Source organism: Agelaius phoeniceus, chromosome Z, assembly GCF_051311805.1.
Source record: "Agelaius phoeniceus isolate bAgePho1 chromosome Z, bAgePho1.hap1, whole genome shotgun sequence".
Lineage (NCBI taxonomy): Eukaryota > Metazoa > Chordata > Aves > Passeriformes > Icteridae > Agelaius > Agelaius phoeniceus.
Genome location: NC_135303.1, coordinates 85,866,700 through 85,892,996, shown reverse-complemented (window position 1 = coordinate 85,892,996; position 26,297 = coordinate 85,866,700). Strand labels below are relative to the sequence as shown.

The 26,297-nt window shown below is 42.9% G+C and overlaps 2 protein-coding genes across 4 annotated transcripts in view; one reads left to right on the top strand and one right to left on the bottom strand.

Annotated features, from left to right (window-relative positions):
• The window catches only part of FAM219A (family with sequence similarity 219 member A), a 92,890-nt gene extending 75,677 nt beyond the window's left edge, over positions 1-17,213 (bottom strand). The window contains exon 1 of one of the 3 annotated variants that reach the window (XM_054651854.2): positions 16,947-17,213. In XM_054651854.2, the coding sequence (XP_054507829.1) occupies positions 16,947-17,006 (60 nt within the window). In that variant the 5' untranslated portion in view covers positions 17,007-17,213. The remainder of the gene's footprint in view (positions 1-16,946) is intronic. The other 2 variants (XM_054651855.2, XM_054651853.2) reach the window with 2 other exon arrangements.
• A 436-nt stretch (positions 17,214-17,649) lies between these two features.
• DNAI1 (dynein axonemal intermediate chain 1) overlaps positions 17,650-26,297 on the top strand; it is a 137,963-nt gene continuing 129,315 nt past the window's right edge. Inside the window, exon 1 of the mRNA XM_077171822.1 lies at positions 17,650-17,782. Coding sequence (XP_077027937.1) covers positions 17,750-17,782 — 33 coding nt within the window. The 5' untranslated portion in view covers positions 17,650-17,749. The remainder of the gene's footprint in view (positions 17,783-26,297) is intronic.

Here is a 26,297-nt window from a genome sequence, read left to right as displayed (position 1 = left end):
CAGATAGAACAGACTCAAACAATTTGGAGAATAAGGATTTTTGCACTGATTTTATAACTCATCCCTTCAGCAGACCATAGTGGATGGAGCTTTGGCAAAATTTTTAGCTTAAGTAGGGAACCACAGAATATTCTGCGTTGGAAGGAACCTGTAGGGATCATTTAGTCCGACTCTAACTGCTACGTGTGTACCTGCTATGCCAAAAGAGCAGAACAACAGCTTGCAGGAAGGCTCTGCCTTGCATGCCCTCAAGTACTTGAAGTACTCCAGCGTACCCAAACTTGTCAGAGGCCTGCAGGCAGCAAAGGAACCACCACACAGGCCTCCCACCATCCGCTGGATAATGAGCCAGATGGCAAGCCTGCAACAAAGCCACCATGAGGCAGTCCATGTTCCTGTTCACTGAACCTTGTAATGCAGCTTAATTTCTCCAATCTAAATACCAAGCCCTGAAAGCTGCTGTATCTCTAGCCCATTTTCTAGTTAACATTAGGTATCCAGAAGGGAGCTGTTTGCATTAAAAATAGGATGTGTCACATTAAGCCACTGGCACATTCTATAAAATCCAGGGAAAGTATTTTTAAGAAAGCACGCTAAACAAGACTGGTGTTGTTCTTGCTACTTCTGTAATTCAAGGGGCATTCAGCACAGTAAAGGCTGCCCTGTGGCTGAGTTCTAGTGAGAAAAGTCCAAGCTCAGCACCATAAACATTGCTAAATCTATAGAAATCCTTGTCCAGATTATGAGATGGAGATAAGGACTTTTAAGAGCAACTCCCCTGGCAAATAGAAGGACTCCTTGCCAGTTGCTTCACCAGCAACTTTTAACCCAGCTTTAAACAGGTTTGTTATCAAAAGCTTTAGCTCAAGAGTCCCACAATGTGCAGTATTAATTCAGCTGATGCTGGGGCTGGTTGGTGCCCTGTCCTGTGATGTCTCCTGGCATGTATGTTCACAAAGTCACCTCTAACTGTAACATTCAAGACTGTGACCATACAACTTGGTGTGGAACAAGTGACAGAAGCACACAGCAATGCTGCAACAGGGGCAAGGCAGCTAAGTTTACATATTTGTGTAAACTGAGCTTAAACACATGCTGAAGATGTTACAAACCAGCCACTGTAGTGTACACATACAAACTGGTTTTCCTTAAATTGAAATGTCTGGGTGTAATTACTGCCAGCCAATGCACTGTGAAACCCTTTCTGTTTCACCAGAGCAATGTCATACAGCATTACTTTTAGATACTTTCATTAACACTTGGAGCTCTAATATTTCACTCGCTACAAGTACTTGTGGAAGAGAAACATCTAGTAGCCAACAAAAGCTTGTTGCAGTACCAAAGCCACCATCTGAGGAAAAACCAGAGCGATGACCAGCATCTCAAGTAGGACTAGGTATATCCTTCTAACCAGAAGAAGTTATTGCAATAACTCAAAGCAACATAAAAGATTAATTTTCTCTGCACTGGCAACTGTAAGAATCTCAATCATTCCATCATACCAACCTGATAATAATAAGAAGGCAGATTTCAAGGAAAGGTATTGCTTTTCTCATAAACCTAACTCCAAACCAGCTGAGGTTTGGAACAAAACAAAAAGGTAAAGGCTTCTCATTTATTTTTTATTTCTTGGCTTCAGATGCATGAGGGAAAGAAAACCAGAGAGAAAAGTTGAAAGAAAAACATCTATTCAACATCAAAACATTCTAGCTGGTGGTAGAATTCTATCAACACCATAGAGGAGAGACCTCTGTTAAAAAATAGTGATAAAGGCAGGAGTTACTCAGAGTAACATAAAACAATACCAAGACCAGGAGAGTTGGTTAATCATATTTTTTACCCCTTCACAGAGCACAACTTAGTGATGCAAGACAGGACAGAGACCAATCTCAATAACAAGTAAAATGCCTTCCACCTCCTTATTCAAAGGTATGAAATGGCTTGGGATTTAGGCTGTTTGGTTTGGGTTTTTCAAGGTATATAGAGAGTGATACAGATCTTCAGTGTACTGGGGGATGTGCAGGTTTATCAGCAGCTCACTAGCTTTGTGAAACTGAAATCATGCTGTATTTCTGCCAGGTCTGAAGAAAGATCTGCACCTGTGGCTGAGTAAAGCAACACCGAGACATCCACTGACCTGGAGGTACCAGCTCGTTAAGAATCCTTAAGATGTTTTTCTCTCTCCTCCCCTCCATCACTGATCCTGAGATTTCAGGCACCAATCCTTCTATCCCAGATGATACCTCTATTCTCAATTTAGAGCTTTTTGATGTGCATTCATCGCTTAGCACACGTCTCTGCCCTAAATAAAGTTTTTGCTCTTTTTTGATACAAATCCAGTTGAGCTTCAGAGCAGAAACTCTAATCAGAAAACATTAATTAGGCTGAAATAGCTAGACATAGCTGGTGGTTTTCCAGGTGATCTGCCAAACTGAAGGAGGGCCAGGTTTACAGAGCCACTTATTTCACTCCAGCAAGCAGTAGAAGAATTTTTAAATAAGCCTCACTGGCTTTTAAATCCTTTCCCCATCCTAATTTAGAGGAATTACCAAGATATGTGTAAATATTAACAAGTAGAAACTGGACATACTCAGGAACTGCTAAATCACAGAGTCATCATAGGATCATAGAATGGCCTAGGTTGGAAGGGACCTTAAAGATCATCTTGTTCCATCTTGTTCCCCCTGCCCTGGGCAGGGAAACCTTCCATAAGACCAGGCTGCTCAGAGCCCCATCCAGCCTGGTCTTGAACACTTCAGGGATGGGACATTCACAATTTCTCCAGACAACCTGTTCTAGTATCTCACCACCTTCACAGCAAAGAATTTCTTCTTAGTATCTAATCCAAACCTACTCTTTCAGTTTGAAGCCATTCATCCTTGTCCTGTCACCACATGCCCCTTGTAAGAAGTTCCTCTCCATCCTCCTTGACAGTTCCTTTTACGTACTGGAAGGCTACAATTAGGTCACCTCAAAGCCTTCTCCTCTCCAGGCTGAACAATACCAATCCTCATAGTCTGTTTTTGTATGAGAGATGCAACAATTCCTCTTTTTAAACTTTTATACTTCCAGGTTTATTTTTAAAAAAGTTTCTGCAAGACAAAAGCAAGTAGTTTTAAAATAACTTCAGGAGATATCCATCTTGTCCTTCCAGCCTTTAAGAAGTGTCTAACGTCAACTGTTGACACCATTTAGGAGAGGTCCAACCCACACACAGTTTCTACCCCATCAAGTCTATGTCTGTTAGGTGGCCCCTGCCCTCTGAAGGTCATTATACATTCCACCACGACTCTAGTGACCATGGCACAGTCCCATCTTTCAGACAGGAACCTTCCAAAATTAACCAAGCAGCTCTGGTTTAGTGCTGTGTGTGCTCCCCATCCAAGCACTGCCTGCACCATCTGATGCACAGTGAGACTCTAGTTCAGGCAGTGTTTGCTTACAATAGATTTTGGCTGTGGGCAAACACTTGAGGTCATGCTGACAAATACAGCAAAACTTGGAAACTCAGGGAAGGATGACAATAGATTTTGAAAAATCTGACCCAGCAATACAAAATGGCAACTGACAGAACTAATGGAGGATGGATTGAGTAAAGGATAGTATTTTCACATGCGTAAAAATATTTTGAAGTTGATTCTGGTGACAGTGACAGATCCATAAGGACATTCACTATGCACTGCAATACACGATGGGCAGCACTACAATGTGCCAGGAATCAGCCCCGTCTTTGAAGAACAGGCACAGATCCATCTAAAAACTGATTAGACACATCATGTTTTTTAACCCAGAAAATAAAAGGCTGAATGAGGACTGCTGAAATTTCCAAGGTACTCATTTGGAAGTGACCACCATTAAATTTTATACGATTTACCAGTTAAGCTGAATGTTATGCTTTTATTATCACTGGCAATCAGCAGAATTAAATCCCATGCCCTAGTAATGTCCCAGGAAGAGTGCTTCTACTTTTGCATAATAAAAAGAACGAACTGACTTCAGCCCTGAAAAATTAAAGGATTTGTCATGTTTATCAATTAAGACGACAGCCTGAAGTACACCTTCAGACTACTAAGAGAAAGTTCTTCAGTCCTGCTATACCAAAAGAACAAGTTTGCAATATCAAGGGGATAAAAACTCAGCAAGGGTCTAATACACTTCAGAATGTCAAGCTTGGAGTGGTATTTAGCAGACCTGCTTCATCCACACCTCCTGGCTCTCTGTTTGTCAGCATGAACACGTTATCACTGTTGCAACTGACTGCTGGCAATTCCCTGTGATGTTAATGAGTTCTGAATTTATGCAAAGTCTCCCAGTTGGTGCTTCCGCAAAATCTAGCAATAGAGAGATGCCAAGGCAGGATACCTGTGGTAGAAGCATCTAGCTTTCTCCCAATTATTAATTAATATAGCAAACCAGACTTCAGTGGCCATTTGAAAATCTTTCAAAACACGTAATTGACTGGCCTAGGAAAAAAGAGTTGACAAAGATGCATCACAACCCTGTTTTGAGGTCCTACATATCTATTGAAAAAATTATGACATATTCCTATAATCTGATGAATCTTTCACAAAAGACAAATCAGAAGCCAGAAATAAAATGTTTGATCCTCAAAGCAATTAGGATTTGCAAAAAGCTGTTAGGACCTTGTGCAATCAAGTAAATCTGCAATGACAGAAGAACGTCACAGCTTTTTTACAGAATTATCCACGGTCATTCAGAATCACAGCCACTGTCAAATATCCATGGCTTAATAAGAAGGAGGAAATTAAGTGAGCCAGCATCAAACACACACCTCTTATGCCAGTAAAAGAACCTTGTGCTCCCTCAGCAAGGTCCTTGGACATTAGCTACCGTGCTTCCCGAAAACCAGCACTGCTGTGCACATTCCACTAAATATGGATTCAAGGGTAAATCATTTGGATAAGCAAGGGGAAACTTTGGGACTACTGGAGTTGATATCATGAAATACTGGTTTCCAGATCATCGTTGAAGAGAGAGATGGCAAATGCATTCTCCATCTCATGTGCGGATCCAACAACCAGGGTCCCACTCACTGAAAAGAGTCGAAGTGTGCACCTAATTCACCCATTTGTTGAATCGAGCACTACTTATGGTCACAAACTAAGCAGAAAGCACTGCTCCTCTAAAAGTCAGTACAGAAGCACCTCTAATCTTGTAAGTGCTAGCGGTTAACCTTGTGGGACAAAGGTTCTTCTCTTACTGGGTTGGACTCTATGTGAAATAATTTTTTCCCAAAATTCAGTGATTAATCTTTAGAATTCAGTGTTGCAAATACAGAACCTTAGAGTTAATAAAAGCTCATATCTGACATTTCCCATTGCAGCACAGGGGAACTTCTTTTCTGCAGAAAGCATGAATTATAAATTCTATGTAGCTACATAATCCAAATAAAACATTCCTCCATAACCAGATAATCGCTTTATAATAATTCTTACATGCACAGCATGGATCATCTCAGCTATTTTCACAATCACTTTGCCCTAATTTTTGCAAGAAGTACAAGAAATTCTTTTCACAGAACTGCTTTTGTGATATGCTTTCTAAGGTACATCCACCAAAGGGTTTGGCTCTGCTGGAAATGATGAAAACGAGGAGCAGTATGACATTCTATTTCATCAGAGCAGCAGAGGAATGGCTAATGTTTTGCAGAATTCTAGACTATTTCTTCAGGTTTTATATTAGCATCCTGAATGCTGTAAGTGGCAACTCCTGCTGCTTAAATCTCAGTACAGATGTGTCACAACATATTTTCAAGAAGAGCTGGACATGCTCTAACTCCTTTAACAACACCCATTTCCCCCTAATTGCAGTGATCAAAACTGGAAGCTGATCTGACTTTTGACACACACATTAACAGAAATGGAATCACAACCCAGCAGTTTCTCCTTGGCTTATCAACTGCCAAGAAGCCAACGTGAAGTGCAGCTTTTACACGCTCCAGTGGGCTGGGTGACCTCCATCCTCAGAGCCTGAGAACATGCTGCTCCTGTTACTATTCTCAGAACTGCAATTCCCTTTTTTCCCCCTTAAATAAAGGGAAATTAAGATTAGAGATCTAGAAAGACCCACAGGCCCAAAAGAGATTGGTAGGAGCAGAGAGGAATGGTTAAGTCTTTCCCTGGCCTACAACACAATTTTCCTGCAAGATCTTTTGAAGTTTTAGAATTCTAGGCTTAGAAAAGAAAGCTTTTTCTGCTGTTTTCATATCACATGGATCCTGTGAAAGACCTATTACACACTTTCATTCCCATCTTATCCACATATATTCCATTCCCATATATATCCACATATAGGGGATCCTAGCTTTTCTCAAGGGATACCATGCTAGGCTTTCTCTTGTTCCACATATATTCCAGAGACAGATGCTGTGAGAAACAAGGTTCAGGTATGGTGCATTGCCTTGTGCTTTCAAAATAATTCCACATTCACTACCACTAGGGCTCAATGCCACAACTAGAAGGCACCAGATAATTTTGATGATGCAGGCTGTACTTATGCTAATCTATTTTGCCTCTGGAACAAAGATGTCCCACAGCAGCATTAGTGGAAGTGCTGCTGCAGAGGGGAGGCTGTGCAGTAAGAGCTGGTTCCTGCACTGACACTGGAGCACTGCACATTCCTCTGCACACCTCAGGCCCTTGGTCCAAACTAGTGAAGTCTGGAAGGTTGAACCTTCACTAGTTCTGTTCCATCACCATGAGTGCCCCTTTCCATGCACTGACTGACAAAGCAGCGACTGCACAATCTGTATGTGGTGTTCAGCTGGAGAGTCTGCTCCGGCCATCACAGACAGTGTATTTTTCATTTGCATCACATGCATGTTGCTGGGAAAAAAGTAATGTTTTCATACAAAGAAGTATATTGTTTTTAGACATGCCAATCACAAGATTCTGCCAGGCAAAAGCTTTGCAATGCCATCTCTGGTTAGGAACATTCCTATTCATTTTTTCGTTTCAATTAACAACATGCACCCCAAGCAATGCATACCTCCTTGCCTCCCTCTCTCATTTTTCAGGTCAGTCTGCTCAAACAGCTCCTTGCATGTTTAGGTTCTGCAAACTTCAGAAATTTTAAAATTTGTCTTTTATTACACATCAAGCTACTTACAACAAATGACAACAAAACAAGTTTGATATTAGAAATTAGGCCCTACAATTGAGTCACTACCAATGAGGATAAGATCCATAAGTATTAAAATTATAAGTACTTTCCTCTACTATATTAAACACCACAAGTAAAAGCCTTTTAAATCAGAGATTTCTAACCAAGTCCCCCCAGGCACTTTCCTGAAGTTCAACCCTTAACTTGTATTGGTGCATATTCCTCACTAGGTGCAAGACTCTACACTTAGCTTTGTTGAACTTCGTTATTTGATTTGAATCCCCTTACCTTCTCTTCTCTAACAGATATTAGACCTTCTGCTTCAACCCCAAGAAACTGCTTTCCTAGAACTAGCTGGCTCAGAACATGGGAAGTCCCATCTGCCTCCCTTGCCCTATCATTAATCTGCTGTAAGGCTGGTACATCAGCCAAAGAGTGAAACGTGAACAGTTCACTGTCTGGGGACATGGCCTAAGCCAGAAGAGCTTAGGCAAGTGTAAACAAATTTACTCTTCTGAATTTACAAATGTGGGTTTAACCAACAGGTCCTTTTCAATACTGCAATACACTGCCAGTGTGCCCTTCTGCAGGGACTACAGTTACTTCCTCGCTTAAAGGGAAAAAGCAACAGTTTCTTAAGTCTGAGACACCATCACAGAGGTGAGCACAGAAACTCAAAAAATGTCAAATCACCATAGTTAATAATGCAAAAAAAGTGAAATGATGAACTGATAAAGACACAGATTTAATTGCATTTAAGGGAGCTAAAAATGCTTGGTCAACCAGGTAAAAAAGATCTACTGGCCAGCTGTAAGACATCTGTTTGAAAGAAAGGAGCATGAGGGTCCACCACCAAAGCAGGCTATCTCATGCCAGCTAAAAAGCACCTCCAATGCCTCTGGCAAACTTGCTGAAAAAACAGAAACCACCATGCCCCAAATTCAGTAGGGAATAGGGAAGGAAACAATAATTAGATCAGCATAAGCAACTCTGACATTGATGCAAGAGCCAAGATTGGTTTTCACCCAGGGCCACATACAAACAAAAAAATGAAACAAGAAATAACCTAGGTAAACATTTTGCTTGGGTATGGGTGTAGTCAATCACTAACTGACATTCCCATGCGATCAGTAAAGCACGCAAGAGAGAAATGATCATTAGAATATTGCTGCTCTGCCTGGCTTAGGAGAAGGATTATTAGACTGAACGCTGCAGAGCCCAAAAGACAGGTGCTTGTACAAATAGGACTTGGCTCAGAAAGGAAACTGAAAAGAAACTAAGAAAAAGCCGTGTCAGACAAGCATGAGTCAAGACACCATACCATGTCCAAAGAGGAACAATCCATGTCTGATGGTTCTGGATCTGAACAAAATAGCAGCTCCTCAGATAAGCTCTAACACAGACTATTCTGGAAATGTGCTGAGGAGAGAGCTGAGGTATGTTTGTTCTACCTGCTTCAGCACTGCACACAGAGTCTAAACAATGTACTCTGGTAGGCAGATGGTGCTGGGTTACAGGAGTCACTTGGTGGCCAGTTATTTGATAGCCAAAGACTTTGTTCTATGCAGTAGAAATTAGCTGGCTCAGGAAGAATTTAAATATGTTCTAACAATGTAACTTATTCACAGCAGAGGCTGCATCCCCAGTAGAGAGCTTGCCACTACAGCTGGAATACCTTTTTAAGATTAAACAAACAGTACCCTCCCTTTTCCCTTCTGTACAGGAAATAAGGTCTTATCCATCTTTAGAGAGCCAGGGCTCTTCTCAACAAAATCAATATGTGCTACCTTGAACTTTACTAAAACTACACTTTTCTCAGTCCCCAACTAAGATGACTGCGACTCGCCCAGTAAAAGCAGTTGGGATGCAGCCTGAATACTCTGCACATATTTAGGAGAGCACTTCTTTGTAAAGAAATTTCCTGCTGTGATAAAACCTTGCTATCCTGTGAATTGGTGATGGATGTGTCCAAAAGTTCAGCAGATTTGCTAGCAGTTACTCTTCAAAATCAAGCAAATTTCCACCTACAATTTCACTCACTCTTGACTCAGTAATACTCAGAGACAAACCAATGAAACAAATGTTTGCTTCTGACTGCTTACCACAAAATGGACACTAATCCATTGCACAAGATGGCACTAAAATTCAAAGAATAATGGTTCAGACTACAAAGGCTTTGAGCTGAACTGATGGATTTAGAAGTGGCAACTGGCTGCATCACTACAATGTCAATTTTATAGTGCCAGATACAGAATAACCTTGGAGGAACCTTATACTCAAAACCGCACAAGACCTCACTGAAGATGTATGGCATATGTGAGTGTGAGGGGAAACACATTTCTACAGACTGCCTATGGAAAGTGACAAATAACTGATCTACGTAGAAGCTGAAAGGCAACTACTCCAGCCAAGATCTTAAAATGTCTAAAAAAACAGGTACACCATTGTCACTGACTGACTAGAAGTCCTGCTGTTAGCCAACTTTTAATCATCTAGCCCACAGACCAAACTGGTACTGGGTCTCCTTCTCTATCCTTACTAAGTTCAGGCTTCAATTTCACCAAAAGTAAAATGTACCTCCAGACAGGTCACAGCCCTGTTGGTAAGCTGAGGGCTTTCCTGGAATGAAGTCCTGCAGAAATTAAGGCATGCCTTGTTCTTCTCTCTCACCCTGGAATTTTCCTCATCTTGTCTCTTTACAGACCTGCCACTACCTACTGGCAGAGAAAGGACACAGCTATATCAGGAGCAGAAATTGCTGTCTGAGTAGGTATTAACATCACGCTACAGATAAAAAGCTCTTGGGAATGATGGTAGAATCCCAAGAGTGGACTGTGCAGATTTAATTGTTCATAGAGTTCACTGCCCCCTATTAAATACCTTTCTTCACTCAGAAGAAGATTTCCAAATATGACTGACAGAACAACTGTAGTCAGAACTTATACAAAGAAGTAGAGAAGAAGGAGCAATGTTCCTGCAGAGACAGTGCCAGCCAGAACACACTCCCATATCCTGACAGGCCATCCTCCAGACACAACAGCACATCCCTCACTGCCTTCCTTTGGGAGCATGTGCTGGATTACTGCTGGAGTTTTAGCCTGGCCTGGGATGGTAACAAAAATGTTCCTGTACCTCTGCACCTCAGGCCTGACATAGGACAGAATCCCAACTAACTGCAGTATTCAGGGAGGCCATCTTTAGGCCACTGTTACAGATGACATGACAGCACATCAAAAAAAGCTGTATAACTAAAAGCAGCATTATCTGAAATCAATTTTTTCAGGACCCATAGTCCTGCAACATTACAAATCTCATGTACTGTAAGCATTTACAAAATAGTAGCTGTGTAAGCCCTGGGCTACATTATAATGAATATATATAAGAATGACATTTTCATTTTAGAGCTTTTTCCTTCTAGAAAAGTGAGGGATTTCTGTACCTGCACGATAGAACTAATGTTATATTAACATGCTATTTATAAGCCCTACAGGTAGAGCATTTCATTTTGCTTTAGTTACTTTTGGTTTTCTGTTCTTCATTTTCCTCATTTTACAGAGAGATCTTAGTATGCAGCACAACTTTCTTAAGGTGACATAGGCAGTATTTTGCAGAAATAAAGAATGCAGATTTTATAAGCATGCCAAGCACTCATACACTCTGCTGACTAAAATTACAGTTTTTTAAAAAAAACGAAGTATCTGGTAGATAATATAATTTATTTTTATTCTCTTTTGATGTTAAAAAACAAAGCTGTACATAAATGCATCTTCTGTACCTTCAAAATTTCTGAAAATTTTACACTTTCAGAACTGGTGCAGATTTGGCATCTCAGCTGAAGAGCCAGCAGTATCACTGTAGGATTTGGCTGAACAAAACCCTTACTTTGGCTGTCATCATCATAACTAGAGCTACAAGCCTGAGGCCCCTGCTGGCAAGGAACCAGGCCAGGCACAATGATTCAGATTGAGATATAGGAACCACCAGCCCAATTTCTCTGGAAAGAGCTCCCATTTTTCATGTGGGCTGAAAACCAGGAAACTGAAATACTGCATTCCTGCTGTTTTCAGAAAGTGAGCCAAAGTCTTAGAAGTTTGTGTCAAAGCTCCACTGAAGCTGCTGCACTTCGACAGATGCGTTCTTGCGAAAAGTGGTACTGATGCCATGTAAGCAAAAGCTCTTTTACTCTGCTTTCATTTTAGTGCTAAGAACAGAAACTGCCTGTGTTGATCTATAGGAGCAACGTGTGATCCAACACTGTCACCTGTCACTCTGCCATCACATGCCATCCAGGGCTTGGTGCATGCAAGAGACACAGGCTTGGGAGGCATCCATGTTCCAACAGACTCAAGATACAACCCCACTGCACTGTGCTCAGTATGTTTCATTTTAACAAAAATTCTAAGGGTTTGGCAAGAGTTTAGGTAACAGTCCAAAACACAGATTTAAAAATCACAGGGAGAGTGTGCAGTGAGACACCAGTGCTGAAGAAAAGATGTCTCTACACACAACTACAGGGCCAGCCATTCTTATTTCAAAGGAAATTTTACTTCTTTTTTGTCTGCAGAATCCTCACTGTGCAAGTTTCCCTTCATCTATCTCTCCCTTTAATATCCACCACTGTAATAAGAATTTTAAGTTAGGAAACATTCCCAGCAAAAAACTTGCTAGAAAACAAATTATCATAACAAATGCATCACCACCAACAGACCAGGAAAAATGGACTAGTTGGAAGTTAAGACATCAAATACCAACTCCATCAGCCAAGAAAGCTATCTACCAAGTGTAAGTGTCCCAGAAATAATGAATTTCAGGCCTCATCACATCCCTGCAAACCCTGAATTGATTTTATCTGGAAATAACCGTCTACCCAGCAGCTACAGCAGAGAGATCTTTCTGTGAGTGCAGAAGGATCACAACAGGTCGAGTTGGAAATGAACAGAATCTTAGCAAAACAGAATTCCTGCAGTTGAGCTTGTATGATGTTTATAAGGATGACGTGACACAAAACATTAGGAGTAAACAGAACACCCTGTAAATTAGTTGATTTTTAATTTGATTTTGATTAATTAATTTGAAAAGGCAGACATTTTTAGAATAGAAGCCAAATGTGACCAATATACAAGAACAGAAATGTGGATCAGAACAAATAGTTCAATTTTCATGGACAGGCATGACATGAATGTGACCAAGTGCCAGTTACCAGTCTGTCTTCTTTTCCAGAATGAAAATGTACAGAATTGTACCACAACATCAAAATATGCAGTGTAACGTGTCTCTCCAAGATTTGAAACACTGGGCCTCATCCCATCTGACAACTGGATGATATTTAACCAGGTTTATCCAGGTTACCAGGTACTGTATGCCATCTTCTCCATCTGCACATAGCAACTCTGTCTCATTAAGTCTTGTGCTGAACCTCCCCTTTGGGTGCACATTGGTTACCCAGCAGTTCTCAAAACACATTTGCAGAGGTCACACAGAGTCAAGCCAGCTTGCCTGACTTCACAATGCTTATCCAAACAAGCTGAAAAGAGGAAGAAAATGACTACCCACCTCATTAATTTCACATCACTGCATCCAATGTGAAGTGTTGGAGGGCACATATGACAGACCTGGCCAACATGCAACCTGCAGGCCAAATGCCTCTCAGCCCTGCAACAAGCCCTACCTGACTTGTTATCAGCAGAGAGAAACTTGCAGCAACCAGAGATCTTGGTAGGCTTTGTCCAGCCTGTACTAGTTGGGTGCTGCCCTTAGCCTTGCAATGGGAAGCCAATACAGACCTTGGTGGGACAAGGCTGTCAAAGAGACAATGTTCCCCAACCAGACATATTTTAGCTTTAAAGAACTTAGTTTTGCAAAAAGCCATGTCAGGTTCTCTGTCCCTGCTCTGTAAATAAAGCACTGGTTACTGTCAGGATGTGCTGCCAGCAGACACCAGACATTAGTGTACTATCACCCCTGACAGACAGCTGATCAATAAATAGTGCAAGTGGCAGTGGCAGGTCTGGAGGGCGGAAGGGTTCAGAAAGGTTTCAGACTGTGTTCTAAGAAAGATATAGCTGCTAAATGCCAAAGAGAAGCCAATCTTTTAATTTTGAAGATGGGCAGACCAGGAGGCCTGTCAGACGGTTTCCAGGCAGACCAGCAGCAGCTGTCCTGGAGTTCAGTATAAGGACATCAAAGGCTAAGATGACACTTTATCCATGCAGATGAACAGACATTCAAAAGCATGCATGCAGGTCAACAACACAAAGTTCAGGATTTTGAGCAAACCCTACCTTCACAAACCTCATTTCAGAACCTGTCACACACTGGCCAGCACTCAGAGGGAACAGTGCTTTCCTGGGACACCCTGTTCCCGTTGGAACAGGATGAAAAAATATTTCATCTAGTGTTTACTCTATAAATCAAGCAAGGGACCTTCTTTGTTTGCTTTTAGCAGGGAATAACGTTTAAAAACATTTATTTTTATACACAGATTCAGTGGCAAGTCATGGTGACTTTTAGGTAGCACGTGAAAAACAAACTTTTACTTCAGCTTTCTGGATGTGGAAAAGAGTGACAGATGCATCTCTCCCTGAGACCATTGGAAATGAAATCTTTTAACTGGGAAGCAGACAGTAAGTCCAGAGATTATAAGGTTATTCTGTACTTTTGTACTGATTTTGACAGGGATAAAGTTCATTTTCTTCACAGTGGCTACTGTGGGGCTGTGTTTTGGGTTTGTGCTGAAAACAGAATTGATAACACAGGGATGTTTTGGTTATTGCTGGGCAGCACTTTCAGAATCAAGGCCTTTTCTGTTTCTCACCCCACCCCACCAGCCAAGAGTCTGGGGGTGCACAAGAGGTTGGGCAGGTACACAGATGGGACAGCTGACCCCAACTGACCACAGGGATACTCCATACCGTATGCTCAGCATACAAAGCTAGGAAGAAGGACAAGGGGGGGTGTTTTGGGGATGATATTTTGGAGGCATTTGTTCTCCCAAGTATTCATCAGGTGTAATGGAGCCCTCCCTTCTTCTCTGCGCATGGCTGAACACCTGCCTGCCCAAAGGAAATGGTGGATAGATTCCTTGTTTTGCTTTGCTTGTGTGCATGGCTTTAGCTTTACTTATTAAACTGTCTTCATCTCAACCCACAAGTTTTCTCACTTTTACTTGTCTGATTCTCTCCCCCATCCTGATGTGGGAGGGAAGTGAGCAAGTGGCTGTGAGTGATTTATTTATTTTTATTTGTTAACTGCGTTTAAACCGCAACCTTAAAAGTACAGAATGGGAGGGAGAGTGACAGACACACAGTAATTGTAATGGCACAAAGCAGTAGCATTGGCCAGAACTGCATCACCCAAACAAGCTAATATGAGAAATCCCAGACTGGCAAGGATTCTTGCAAGTATCCAGTCCCTATCTGCAAAGTACAGACCAGGAACTACAAAGCAGAGGAAACCACCAGAAATGCTGTACCAGACTTGCTACATCCCACTTCTGAGACCATTTTCAACATTTCCATGCCTGTGGAAAATGCCTATACACCCAATCACAACAACTGTGTGTGTAGACACCTGAACACTCAAGACCCCCAAAACCACAAGGTTTCACTATGAGCTCCAGTAGTTAAGAACTGAAGACCTGAAGCACAGATTCAGAGTATTTTTAATGCAAGTGTTAAAGCTCTTTGTGAATTTTTTCTAATTTTAAAGTTGAAGGAAACTGTCTCCTAAGCTTACTATCACTGCTGCCCAATCCACCATCATATTCTGGGACAAATGGGTTGGAACAGAGAAGCTGTTTGGATTCTGCCTGGTTCATGTCCATGCAAACATACATGTATCTGCAAATTCCACTCTTCCACTATTATCACAGACTTTCTAGAAAACACTTATTGTTTTGTCTGGCAACAGCTTTTTCAAACTTGCTACTTTGACTACTATGCCTTCAATTAAACAAATAAAGATGGTCACTCCTGTCACATTTGTTGAGTCTCCTATATAAAAACACCAACAATAAGTAGGGAAGGCAACAAGCCTGTATCAGCTTGTACGGACAGTTCTTTGTCCACCACAAGGTTTGAAGCCAAAGAAACAAGCAACAAAAAACAAAACAAAACAAAAACAACCAAACCCAGAATGCAACCCAAACTAAGCATATTTTCAGAATTTATCAACACTCCCACAATAAGAGAAATGTATTTCTTGCCACTGAGAGATAATTTGAGTCTGTAGACCTTGAAGAGCTTTTCTGTTCACAAGACACTTATGGTGCTCTCAAGTTCTTACAAACACTAACTGCAACAAGGAACCGAGGTTGTGTTTACACCAACTCTAAATAACATATGGTTTGATATATTAGAAATCTCAAAAGTGCTTCAGTGCTGGCACAAACCTAGCAACAACCTATCCTCACCTGCTGCCAAAAGGAACAGTGCAAGTATTTCATTGAACTACTTTCCACCTTCCCAACAATTCATATGGCAGAGACTGAGGAAGATGGGAGAGTAAGGGGAGGGGAACACACAAGAGAACCTTTTCCAGGTAGAAAACAGAAATGGGCAAACATATTCAAGAGTTCTGTGGCAGGCAGATGGGGCACAACACATACACAAACAAGCCCGTGGCATTGGAGCAATGCAGCTACAAGCTCATAGAAGTCTTGCATTACTTGATGATGGTCTAGCATCTCCCCTGGCTGCCAGCCAGCTGGCCCTCCTTTATAACCCATTTCAAAAGCTATCAAAAGCCCAGGACCACTCTACCTGCCCACTTACACATCTGCAAAGTCCTCTGAGCCTGCAGACTTCCTTCTCTGAAAGATTCCCCAGGGTCCCATGTAGTATTGTAACCATTATGTCAGGCTCTTCAGAGCTCATTAATTGAATATAATTGTGTCTATGACGTGAAAAAAACATCCTGGTATGAAAAACACATGCGGTGGCACGGCATCAAACCCTCACAGATTGCTTTCCTTATACAAATCATTTAATGTGAGCAAAGCTAATTTGACGGCGATGTTTCTTTCTAATTGTTTCATGTTGAAGGAAACTGTTTCCTAAGCTTACTATCACTGCTGCCCAATCCACCATCATATCCCGAAACAACTGGGTTGGCCCAGAGAAGCTGATGTTTCTTTGCAGAACACCTGGACTTTACACAAGATGAGCATCTCCTCGCTGCAGCTTGGTGTCGAGAGCAGGCTGTAAAACCATCCTCGGAGAAGGTCCTGCGGCTTCACAGCGCGTGTAACTTCAGACCGACCCCGTACAGCTCCGCTATCCCCGGGGAGCATCGCTCCGCGCAGCTCCCAGCCCGGGCTGGGCACAAACACCGCCCGATTCCTACACAGACCTCACCTAGCTTGTAAAAGTGAATTAAAAGCCCAACCGTCCTCAGCGCCTACAACCGGGCTCCCCGGTCCTTCTCCCTCGTCCCCGGGCCATTCCCGTGCCCGGCGGCGGGAGAACACCCCGGGATGCCCCGGGAGGAGCGGCGTTTCCATCGCGGTAGGAGCGGAGCCGCCCGCCTGCCCCCGCCCGCTTCTGCTACCGGCGGCGCTCGGGGACACACCGGGGGAGGAGGAGGAGGACGAGGAGGAGGAGGACGAGAAGAGGACGGGGCGGGGGGCAGGATAAGAGGATGGCCCGGGATGACACAGCAGCGGCCCCGGGCCGGCGAGGATGGCGGCAGCGCCCAGGACACCCCGTTATATAACGGCGGCACGGCCGCGCCCGCAGCGCCGACACCCGGGGGCGTGTGCGCGACCCCCTCGGCACCGGGGTCATTTCAACCCGGGCACAGCGCGGCCCCGCCCGCCCGCCCCTCACCAGCGGCTGCATCTCGGCGCGCACGGCGGGCACCTGGAACCGGTCTATCTCCTCCATCATCTTGGCGGCGGCGCCGAGCGCGGCGGGCGGAGCACGGGGAGCAGGGCGGGCGGGCGCGGTCGGCTCCTCAGGCGCCGAGAGGGGACAGCGACAGCGACAATGACAACGACACCGCCCGCGGCTGCGGCTGCCTCATCCCCGCCGCCGCCGCCGTGACTCAGCCGCGCCGCTTCCGGGTCCGGCCGCCGCCCCGCCCCTTCTGAATATTCATAAAGGGCGGGGCCACTGTCCCGCGCTCGGGGCCCGGATGCTGGGCTTCAGTGCCCCGCCATATATGAATATTCATGACGGGCGGGAGCGCTGTCATTGGTGACCGAATGGTGGTCTCCTTGCGGCCCCGCCTTCTTTTGAATAGTCATTCGAGGGCGCGACCACTATAACCAGTTTTGTGCCCGGTCACTCCGTTCCCCAAGGCCTGCCCCCCTCATTGAATATTCATAAAGCGGGAGGGGCTCGGTCACCAGGTCGTGGCCCAGCAACTCCGTTTCCCGTGGCACCGCCCTTATTTGAATATTCATCAAGGGGCGGGGCCTGCTGTCAGTCTCTCTGGGCCGCGGCGCTGTTTGCAGCGACAGCTGGGATGTACCATTTCCTCCCTCGAGGGGAGAGAGGGGGGAGTTGAGGGAATGGCCGGGTCCAGCCACCGCTTCCGGCGCGTTGCCATGGCTGCCGCCATCAACTTCCGGCGTGCCCGGCGGGCGCGGGATTGCGGCGACGGCTGTCCGCTGCACTGAGGGACAGCCATGCCTCCCAAGGCGGCCGACAAGCGCCGGCAGGTAAGGGCTTGCCGCACTCATGTGGTGGCAGCGCCGTAGTGGCGTCACCACATGCGCCGTGACGTCACACCCACATGGCGTCACCGCGGCGCCTCGCGGGAGGCGGCAGCCCAGCAGCGGGAAGGTCGATGTGTAGCCCCGGTGTGACCCTGTTGCCCTCGGTTCCTCCTCTGAGCTCTATCAGTGGTGTGACACTAGCAGTGACGTCACCGTTCTCCAAACCGCCACCCGTGACGTCACTGCGTGCAGCACAGATCTTTCCCTCCGGGTTCACAGAACCATCAGGGCTGGAAGGGACCCCCGGAGATCACCCAGTCCAACCCCCGTGCCAAGGCAGGGCCACCTGGAGCTGGTGACACAGGAACACATCCAGGTGGGGTTTGGATGTCTCCAGAGAGGAGACTCCATGACCTCCCTGTACAGCTGTTCCAGTGCTCTGCCACCCTCAGCATAAAGAAGTTCTTCCTCAGGTTGAGGTAGAGCTTCTTGTGTTTTAGTTTATGGACACTGTTCCTTGTCCTGTCACTGGGTACCACTGAAAAGAGTCTGGCACCATCCCTTTGTCATCCACCTTTAATATATTTATATGCATTAATAAAATCCCCTCTCAGTCTTCTCCAGACTGAACAGGGCCAGCAGTGCATGAGGACATGCAGTCTCTCCTTGTAAAAGAGATGTTTCAGACGCCGGATCATCTTTGTGGCCTCTGCTGGATCCTCTCCAGTAGCTCCTTGTGCTGAGGAGCCCAGAAGGGGACAGAGCACGCCCGATGTGCCCTCACCAGGGCTGAGTAGGGGGCCAGGGTCACCTCCCTTGACCTGCTGCCCACCTGAGGTACCACAGGATATCACGGGCAGCAGGAGCACATTGTGGGCTCATGGTCACCTCATCATCTGCCAATGCACCCAGGTGCTACTAAGCAGAGCTGAGGGGCTGAAGTGACAGCTTAGGTTGCCCCACAGAGCTGTGGCAGTGGAATCAGCACAGCCTCTCTTGGCCTTCTTGAGTCCTGGCTGCATCATATTGTGTCATGCTGTGTCATGCTGTCCCTTCAGCTGCCCGTGACACCCTGAGAGTTCTGTGGCATTACACAGCTCTTCAGACCAGCCTGTCCCAAAGCTGCAGCCCTCCTCACTCTGTCACCTTGCTGTTCAGCCCTGTGAGACTACAAAGTCCTCAGAGATTGTCAGGCCATTTCATCACACTTCCAGTATGCAGCACCCCTTCCAAGGCAGGTCCTAATGCGCTCAAGGTGTCTCCAGCCTGCCCACGGATCTCCCAGAGACACTGAGCAGGCAAGATAAAATCCTTTTTCTTACAAAATTTTTAAAAATTATTTTAGTTATACCCAGCTGTGAGTTTTGTCTCTTTCCTTTTGCTTTGCTATTTGGTCTTTGCTCAGCTCCAACAATGAAGAGGAGTCATTTGCTACCCTTCCTGGCCCTAAACCTAGACTGCTGTGGGGTCCCTGTTTGTGAGAACTCACTGTAATCCTTTGGTCTCTGTGCAGACATGTCTGCATGCATCCTCTTTTAGGATAAAAATCTCAGGTTAATTTGAGTAATTCCTGGGTCTTGTCTGCTACTGGAGTATTAAAGTGTTCAATTTAAAAGTGGATGGTGGCCTGGCTGATAAAACCCTTTTGTTAACATTTTTAGATCAATCCCAACACACTTGATGTTCGGGTTGGTGGGAGGAAGGTTAGCAGGCATGGAAGCAAGAGTGAGAGGATCACTCTGACATTCCTAGTCCCCTAGTAAGTACTAATGAGTATCAAGATACAAAGGGCTTTATAAAGTTTTCAAAGGGCACAAACTCAGAATCAAAACCACATCCAGTCCTAGACAACAAAGATGTTTATGCTAAAATTGCAAAAAACCCATTAATCATGATGTGAACTAAACTGGGAATGAAATTCTTGCTCTGAATTTCAGTTTCTTTTATTGTCAGAATTTCCACATAAATATTTTCAATAATTTTCAGTAGCCATTATCACAATACTCTGAAATGGAGAGGCTTTGATTGGCATGTTTGAAAAACTTAATATGCTGTAAAGGCATTGCTTTTATTTTAAAGCTCTTGAAACATCATAAACTGTTTAAACTCTGAGGATGTTTGGCTTTTCACATAATTTTCATCACAATAACCTAAAAGGCATTAATTTTAACTTGTCCTATATTACATTTCCTATATTTGCCTTAAGCTTGTTAAATTTGATTGCTGTTTCACATCCTTTTATCTGCTAGAATATTCTTGCAGTGGAGGAATTGTGTGGTTGACTACCTCTGAGTCCAGAGGTAACCAACCACACAATTTTCCCTCATTTTCCCTGACTCAGAGTACAGATGACATCTCAGTGGCTTTGGGAGTGTGGGGAGTGAATGCCTTTGTGCTTGAGGGCCTGATGTTTGGTATCTACTTGGCCATAGTGGCCACTGTAAAACTAATTGGTGGGTCAAGGTTTAGATTCCAATTCTTGACAAGAATTCTTCTGTAGTATTATGCTCTTTCCCCCTGTCCCTCTGCTTTTTTTTCCTCTCTTTTTTGTAATTGCTTTATTCTTTATTAGGTTTTTCACTGCTGACTGCTTTCACTTTGAAAATTTTCTTCCTAAGATTGTTCTCAAAGCTGGGATACTTACCTGTACACCTGTTTCCTTTTACCATATATCACTTCCAGCTCCTTCTCTGCTTTCATGACTCTATGTTCTTCACATACTTAGTGATAAATTCTTGTTTTGTTTCTTCTTCTCCGTATGTGGGGGTTGTCTGCTCTTCTTCTGTGCCTGTCTTGTATCTGCATTCTCCTCTAACATCAGTTTCTTGCTTTGTTTCACTCTTTTTTTTTCTTTATCCAGATGATTTCTACCTCCAGCTCAGTCTCCATCCCCCTGATGGGTGAAAATATGTCAAAGCTGGGCTGATCATAAGAATTAACGTCCGTGGTGTTCTGGATGAATTATTTGAGTTGACCAAGCCTTATTTATAAATGCCTGTAGGCTTTCATGTATTTCTGTACATTATTGAGAAACTTTAGTTTTCAATGTTCAAAGTCTTAAAATAGTGCTGTATGTCTGGATCTTTGTGCTTCCAATGCACAGCTTTGGAAATAAGATATATGTATGTTCTGTACTTCAATAACACCATTCCTTTCATATGAAATATGTTATGCAAAATTGAGCTCAACAATTTTTGTATGGATGTGGAATTATGGAAAGGCATAAGCCAACTTTCCTGCATCAGACTGAAGGGAATGAGTGCATCAGATTCTCAGCTTTCCTGAAAAATTAGGTCTTGAGCATGGCAAGCAGGACACTCAGAGGTGTGGTACTAACAGCAGAGATGTGTGGCATGTGCATGGGCTTGCCAAAAGTGTTAGGGCATGGAACAGCACCCTGTTGGTCTTGTGTCAGTCCTGTGTGTGGTCCTGGGTGAGGAGAGAAAGTGGGCAGTGATTTTGAGAATGTTATTTTGAACATGTTTGACAGGTTGGAAGTGTTTGTTTCAGATTTCCATGCCTTTGCCGTGCAGCTCAAGGAAAATCCTTGAGCCAGCTGTGTTGAGCACCCTGTGCTAGTGTGTACCTCAGTGCCTGCACCCACCTCAAGGAGAAGCAAGATCTTGTTATGGCTCCATAGCAGATCTTGCATACATTTAGCATTTAAAATACAAAATCAGACTGTTCAATCTTACCAGTTAGGGTTAACCCCACTGCAGGAACAGATCACTTAAGCAGTGCTAAGAAAGGGTCTGAATTAGGACAGAGAGGCATTTCTTTTTACCCTTGTGGTCTTCCACCCACTGACATTGAAATAGCTTCTTTGCTGTTCAGCAAGTCACAAAAGAAACAAATAGACCTCTTCCCCAAATACAGAAAACAATGAGGCACAGTTTACTTTTTTTGTATTTTCTTATTTTCTATATTTTTTTCTTCCCCTGAGAAGGCTTTTAAAGGTGCTTACTTGTTCTTACACATGCATTAAAATATCCATGGAGTATAAAGCAAACATTCCATTTAGTGTTGCTCAGAAAGCATTAGAGAATGTATTGGCAAATAGCTCTTAAATTGGCATCCCTAGTGTGTGCAAATAAATATCTGGTACAGGGCAGGCTTCAAGTGACTTTGTTTCCATGCTGTGATTTCTTGCTCCTTGTGCCAGCTGGTGGTTTACTAAGGAGTTTGTTAATATTCAAAACAGGAATAAAAAGCTAAAACTAATAGCTAATATTTATTAACTAAAGCTAATAAATAAAACTTACAAAATTGTTTTACAGAAGTGCGAGGCTTAGCTCTCATAATGTCTCTACCTCTTTCTTTTAGAATCCAACAAGTGCATTACATTTTACCTTACAAGTACATTACATTTTCCCCACAATTCTAGTTAATCTCTGTGCTGTGCTGTAGAGGAAGTGGAAATTACTGTCTCTGCTCAGGAAGATGAACTAAACTTAACAGGAGTGTTCTGTGATTGCTCAGCCTTGTAGCCTGATTGTATTATGGTGACAGTAGCATGGGGAGCAGAAGGGCTGCAGGAATGTCTCTTTAATTATATTTAAAAAATATAGTCTAAGTTTGTCATTTGCCCTAATAAGTGTTTCATTAATATGTAATCAATTTTCAGCTCTTGGAAAATTACCTTAATATGAACTGACACTTTAGCTTGTCAGAGTGACCAACATGCATCATCACTGCTACTGAGCTCTCTGGTATTTTAGGCTGGATCTGTGAGTCCAGGTCTGCTTGTCCACCCTTATGTTTTAAGCATAAGGACAAATTTTACATTCCTCAAGGAGTCACTGAATAGTGGTGTCTGGCTCCTCACCATACAGTGACCCATTACAAGATCTAGTCTGAAAGGGGCAGTTCAATCTGGCAGTATGGGAGAAAGATGTACTGTGGGAATCCTTAAAATCAGAGGGTTTTGGGAAAGCTGCAAAAGGCAGGCCTCAGAGACAGCAGAACTGTGATTAGAGCTAAGCAGTAGCCATAAGATAAGTCAGCAGAAAAGTTATGTAAGAAGTAGAAAAGTAAGGACAAGTAGAACAATGGTCTGTGTGTTAATGCTTGTCTAGAATAACTCCCTAAGCTGCAGAAAAGTATATCTAGTGAGACATTAGGAAGTTCTAAGCTTAATAATGGAGCTCTGTGCATTGTGTTTTAAAGCTTACAAGCAGGTATTGTATTCAAAATAAGCAAGCTTTGTTTTAACCAAAGGTATGTGTACTTATGGTGGGTGGATAGAACTACTGTCAATGTGCTTTTGCTTTGTGTGATTGGTCAAAAAACTTTTAAAGTAGTAACGTAAAGTTCTTGGTCTGCTGCCTGGGATGTGAGCTGATGGCATCTTCCCATTGTCATAACCATGTAATGAGACTGATGCTGGAAACCAAAACAGCTCAAGATGTGTTCCTAGCAGTCCTGTCCTGTTTGTGATTTGTACATAGACCCCTGGCCAGCGATATGTACCAGTCAGCAAAGGCTGCAGTGACAACCCTTATCCTGGATGGCAGCACAGCACATGTGGGAACGATCATTGCATCTCCTGTTTGGATAGACAGGGCTGGCCTTGGGACTGAACCTGAGGAATAGACACATTTTTCCAGGAGGATTTCTATGCTCACCAATTCAGGATTCAATCTGGTTTTAAATGAACACTGGCTCTTGAGAGTGAATCTCTGCTTCCTAGGTCACCAGGATGATTTAGTTACCACCAGAATTGCCACTGCCAAGTCAGAGGATTTGTGCAGCAAATGATAAAACATTTGAAAAGCAAGGCTCTAGGAAAAGCAGTCAGAAGGAAACAGACTTGAAAAAACTTCAGAGCTTTTGATATTCAGTCAAGAATAGCAATAGGTACTGGTAGTCCTGTCTCTTTTGTATAAATTCGGTTAATGATTCTCAGATCAGCAATTAGTGATTGTCATGTCACCAGCAAAACAGAGAGCAATGTGAAAAAAATGTAGATACAGTAAACAAGAAGAACAAGACCTGAATGTATGGTTGAGTGTGATTTTTTTATTTTCTTCATTGCAGGGTAATCAGGTAATATTACTAGGGAGTTGAGGGCAAAACTTCTATTAAACATTGCAACCATCTTTGATGGTTCCTCTCACTATCTTTTTCTTTTAGGATGCAGAAATATGATACCTCTTATGAAATGCCAGCCTGGTAGGGCTTTCTTTTAAAACTTCTTTCTCATTTACAGCAATGGTCTTTAGAAAGTCACCAGTAGTTTCTTCTCATTTTTGTTTTCCTGTTTTATGACTACAGAAAAATTAAATATATATTATCCAGACATCCTACCCAAAATACAATTGGAAGTTCTTGTTGAATAGCTGAACAGCAGAAAGACTCCCTGCTGAAGGACTGGATTTTGCAGCTATTTGTACCTCTTGGTGGCTTCTCTGTGATCGAGGGAACTGTGAGAAGGGAAAGGAATATTAAATAGCATTTAAAACATCACTTGTCATCTGTTTCCTCTTTTCACTTTTATTATCCTGCTGGATTATGGTATCTTTGCTGTATTCTATAGTCAATTCGTCTTGTAGCAGTAGACATCTGGCCGAGGGAAGAATTCCTATGTGCTGATATCATATACGCCCTGGAAGAAAGATCCAGAAAGAAACAGTAACTTGGGTCTTCTGCAGTCTTTATCTAAGTACGGTGACTGTCGCAGGCTTCTAATATCTTTTTGCTGTTGGAAGTGTGGCAATCTGTTAATTTATTTAATGTAAGATAGTCGTCAGAGTAAACATTATTAGCCTCCATTAATTCTGACTCTGGCATTTTTCTCTGGAGCGCTTGAGCATCTCCTGGAGTGGTCAGAGTCACAATGGTGACCTGGAGGTGAGAAACTCCTTAATGCCTCCTGCCTGTTCCTTAGTTCCCTAGCAACCATATCTGTTCTTTTTTCCCTAATATAAATTCCTCATGATTATTCACACTCCTCTTATTCTCGTTAATTAATATTATTATTAAAGGCAGGGATAGGAGCACATTTATTAGGAAGATTTAGGAAGACAGTTGATTTTTTTTTCTGTAGCAAAACCATCTTTAGTTTATCTAGAATTTGCTAAAATGTAACTATTTGGATTGATTAGTTCTTTTTTGGATGTCTGATTTAGGCTTTGGATTGCAAAACCCCCCCACCACTCTAGATGCTGAACCAATAATCTATAGCAACATAACCTGGGAGGACTGAAGTGAGGCAGGAAACCTACAAAAAACAAAGTGTGTGACTGTGGAATTAAGCTGTGTATCATAATGCCTGTGCCCAATGGAATGAAATGAATGTTTCCCCAGCAACCTTAATTCTCACATTTTCTAAGTTCTGAATGCTTCTCTTTGAGATGTTAATAATAGCTAACTTTTTTTTTTCCCCTATAGCTAATGTGAGACGCAAAAATGTGGTTGAATTTTAAACATGCATATGAAGGGAAGTAAACATCTTACTAGTGAATATTGAATATACAATCATTATGTTGATTCATAGTTATAATTTATTTTTTATTTGTATTGTAGATGTGGTTGTGAATTCTTCCCCATTGTATGAACACTGTGTGATATATTTAGGTAGCTGTCAGAGCAAAAGGATTACATTTTTAATCATAGTTTATGGGTAATACATTGTTACAGTAAAAAGAAAAATGGGGAAGCCATGGTTACAGGACACAAACTACCTAGATGATATTAAGGATTCTTTATAACCAATGTGGCAGAGAGAACTTTTAAGAAAAGGTATTAAAAAGGAAAGTGTTCTGGCTTTGGAAAGATTTACAGAGAGCAGGAGCTTGCAAAAAAAGCCAGCAAAAGAACAAAGCACAGATACACAAATAACCAATAAAAAGGAATGTCAGGACTGCCCTTTTCATCAAGCAGCACAGCAGTATTGTCTGTGCTATTATCAGAATTAGGAAACAGTAAAAGATTGTGTATTTTTGACTGACTTGTGTTTGCTTGCCAGCTTCTTGTAATAGTTTTAAACAGATCTACTAGTTTTGATGACCTTCACGTACTGCTAATATTGCCAAAATACTAGGAACTCATCTTTCCTCGTCTTATTTTTTCATCTTTGTGCCACCTTCCAGCTGGGTTCCAAAAGTCTGAGATACTTTGGGATGAACCTTCTGCAGCATAGCTTTCAGGAACAGGAATGATGCTTGCAGAGCAAAGTATGTCTTTGCTTTTTATACTGACTTCAATAGAGTACTGAGTCAAGTGGAGCTAGAGTCTGTGCCTTCACTTGTGAGAGTACAGAATATCCAACAAAAAAGTCATTCAACTTTTGTTGTTGAAGTAGGCCTCTGCATTGTGAGGGATGTTTTATCTGGGCAGGAGACAAGAGTTTTGCTGAACAACCCCAGAATAAGCTAAGGACCAACTCCTTCTTAGACAGCTCCAGGTATGGCTCTCCTACCTTTGTGGAGCACACAGGGAAGAAAGCCCCAGACCCACACTGATCTCTGTCTTCTGGCTCCCATCCTCCCACTTCAGGTTTATCGTGTCTTTGGCATGG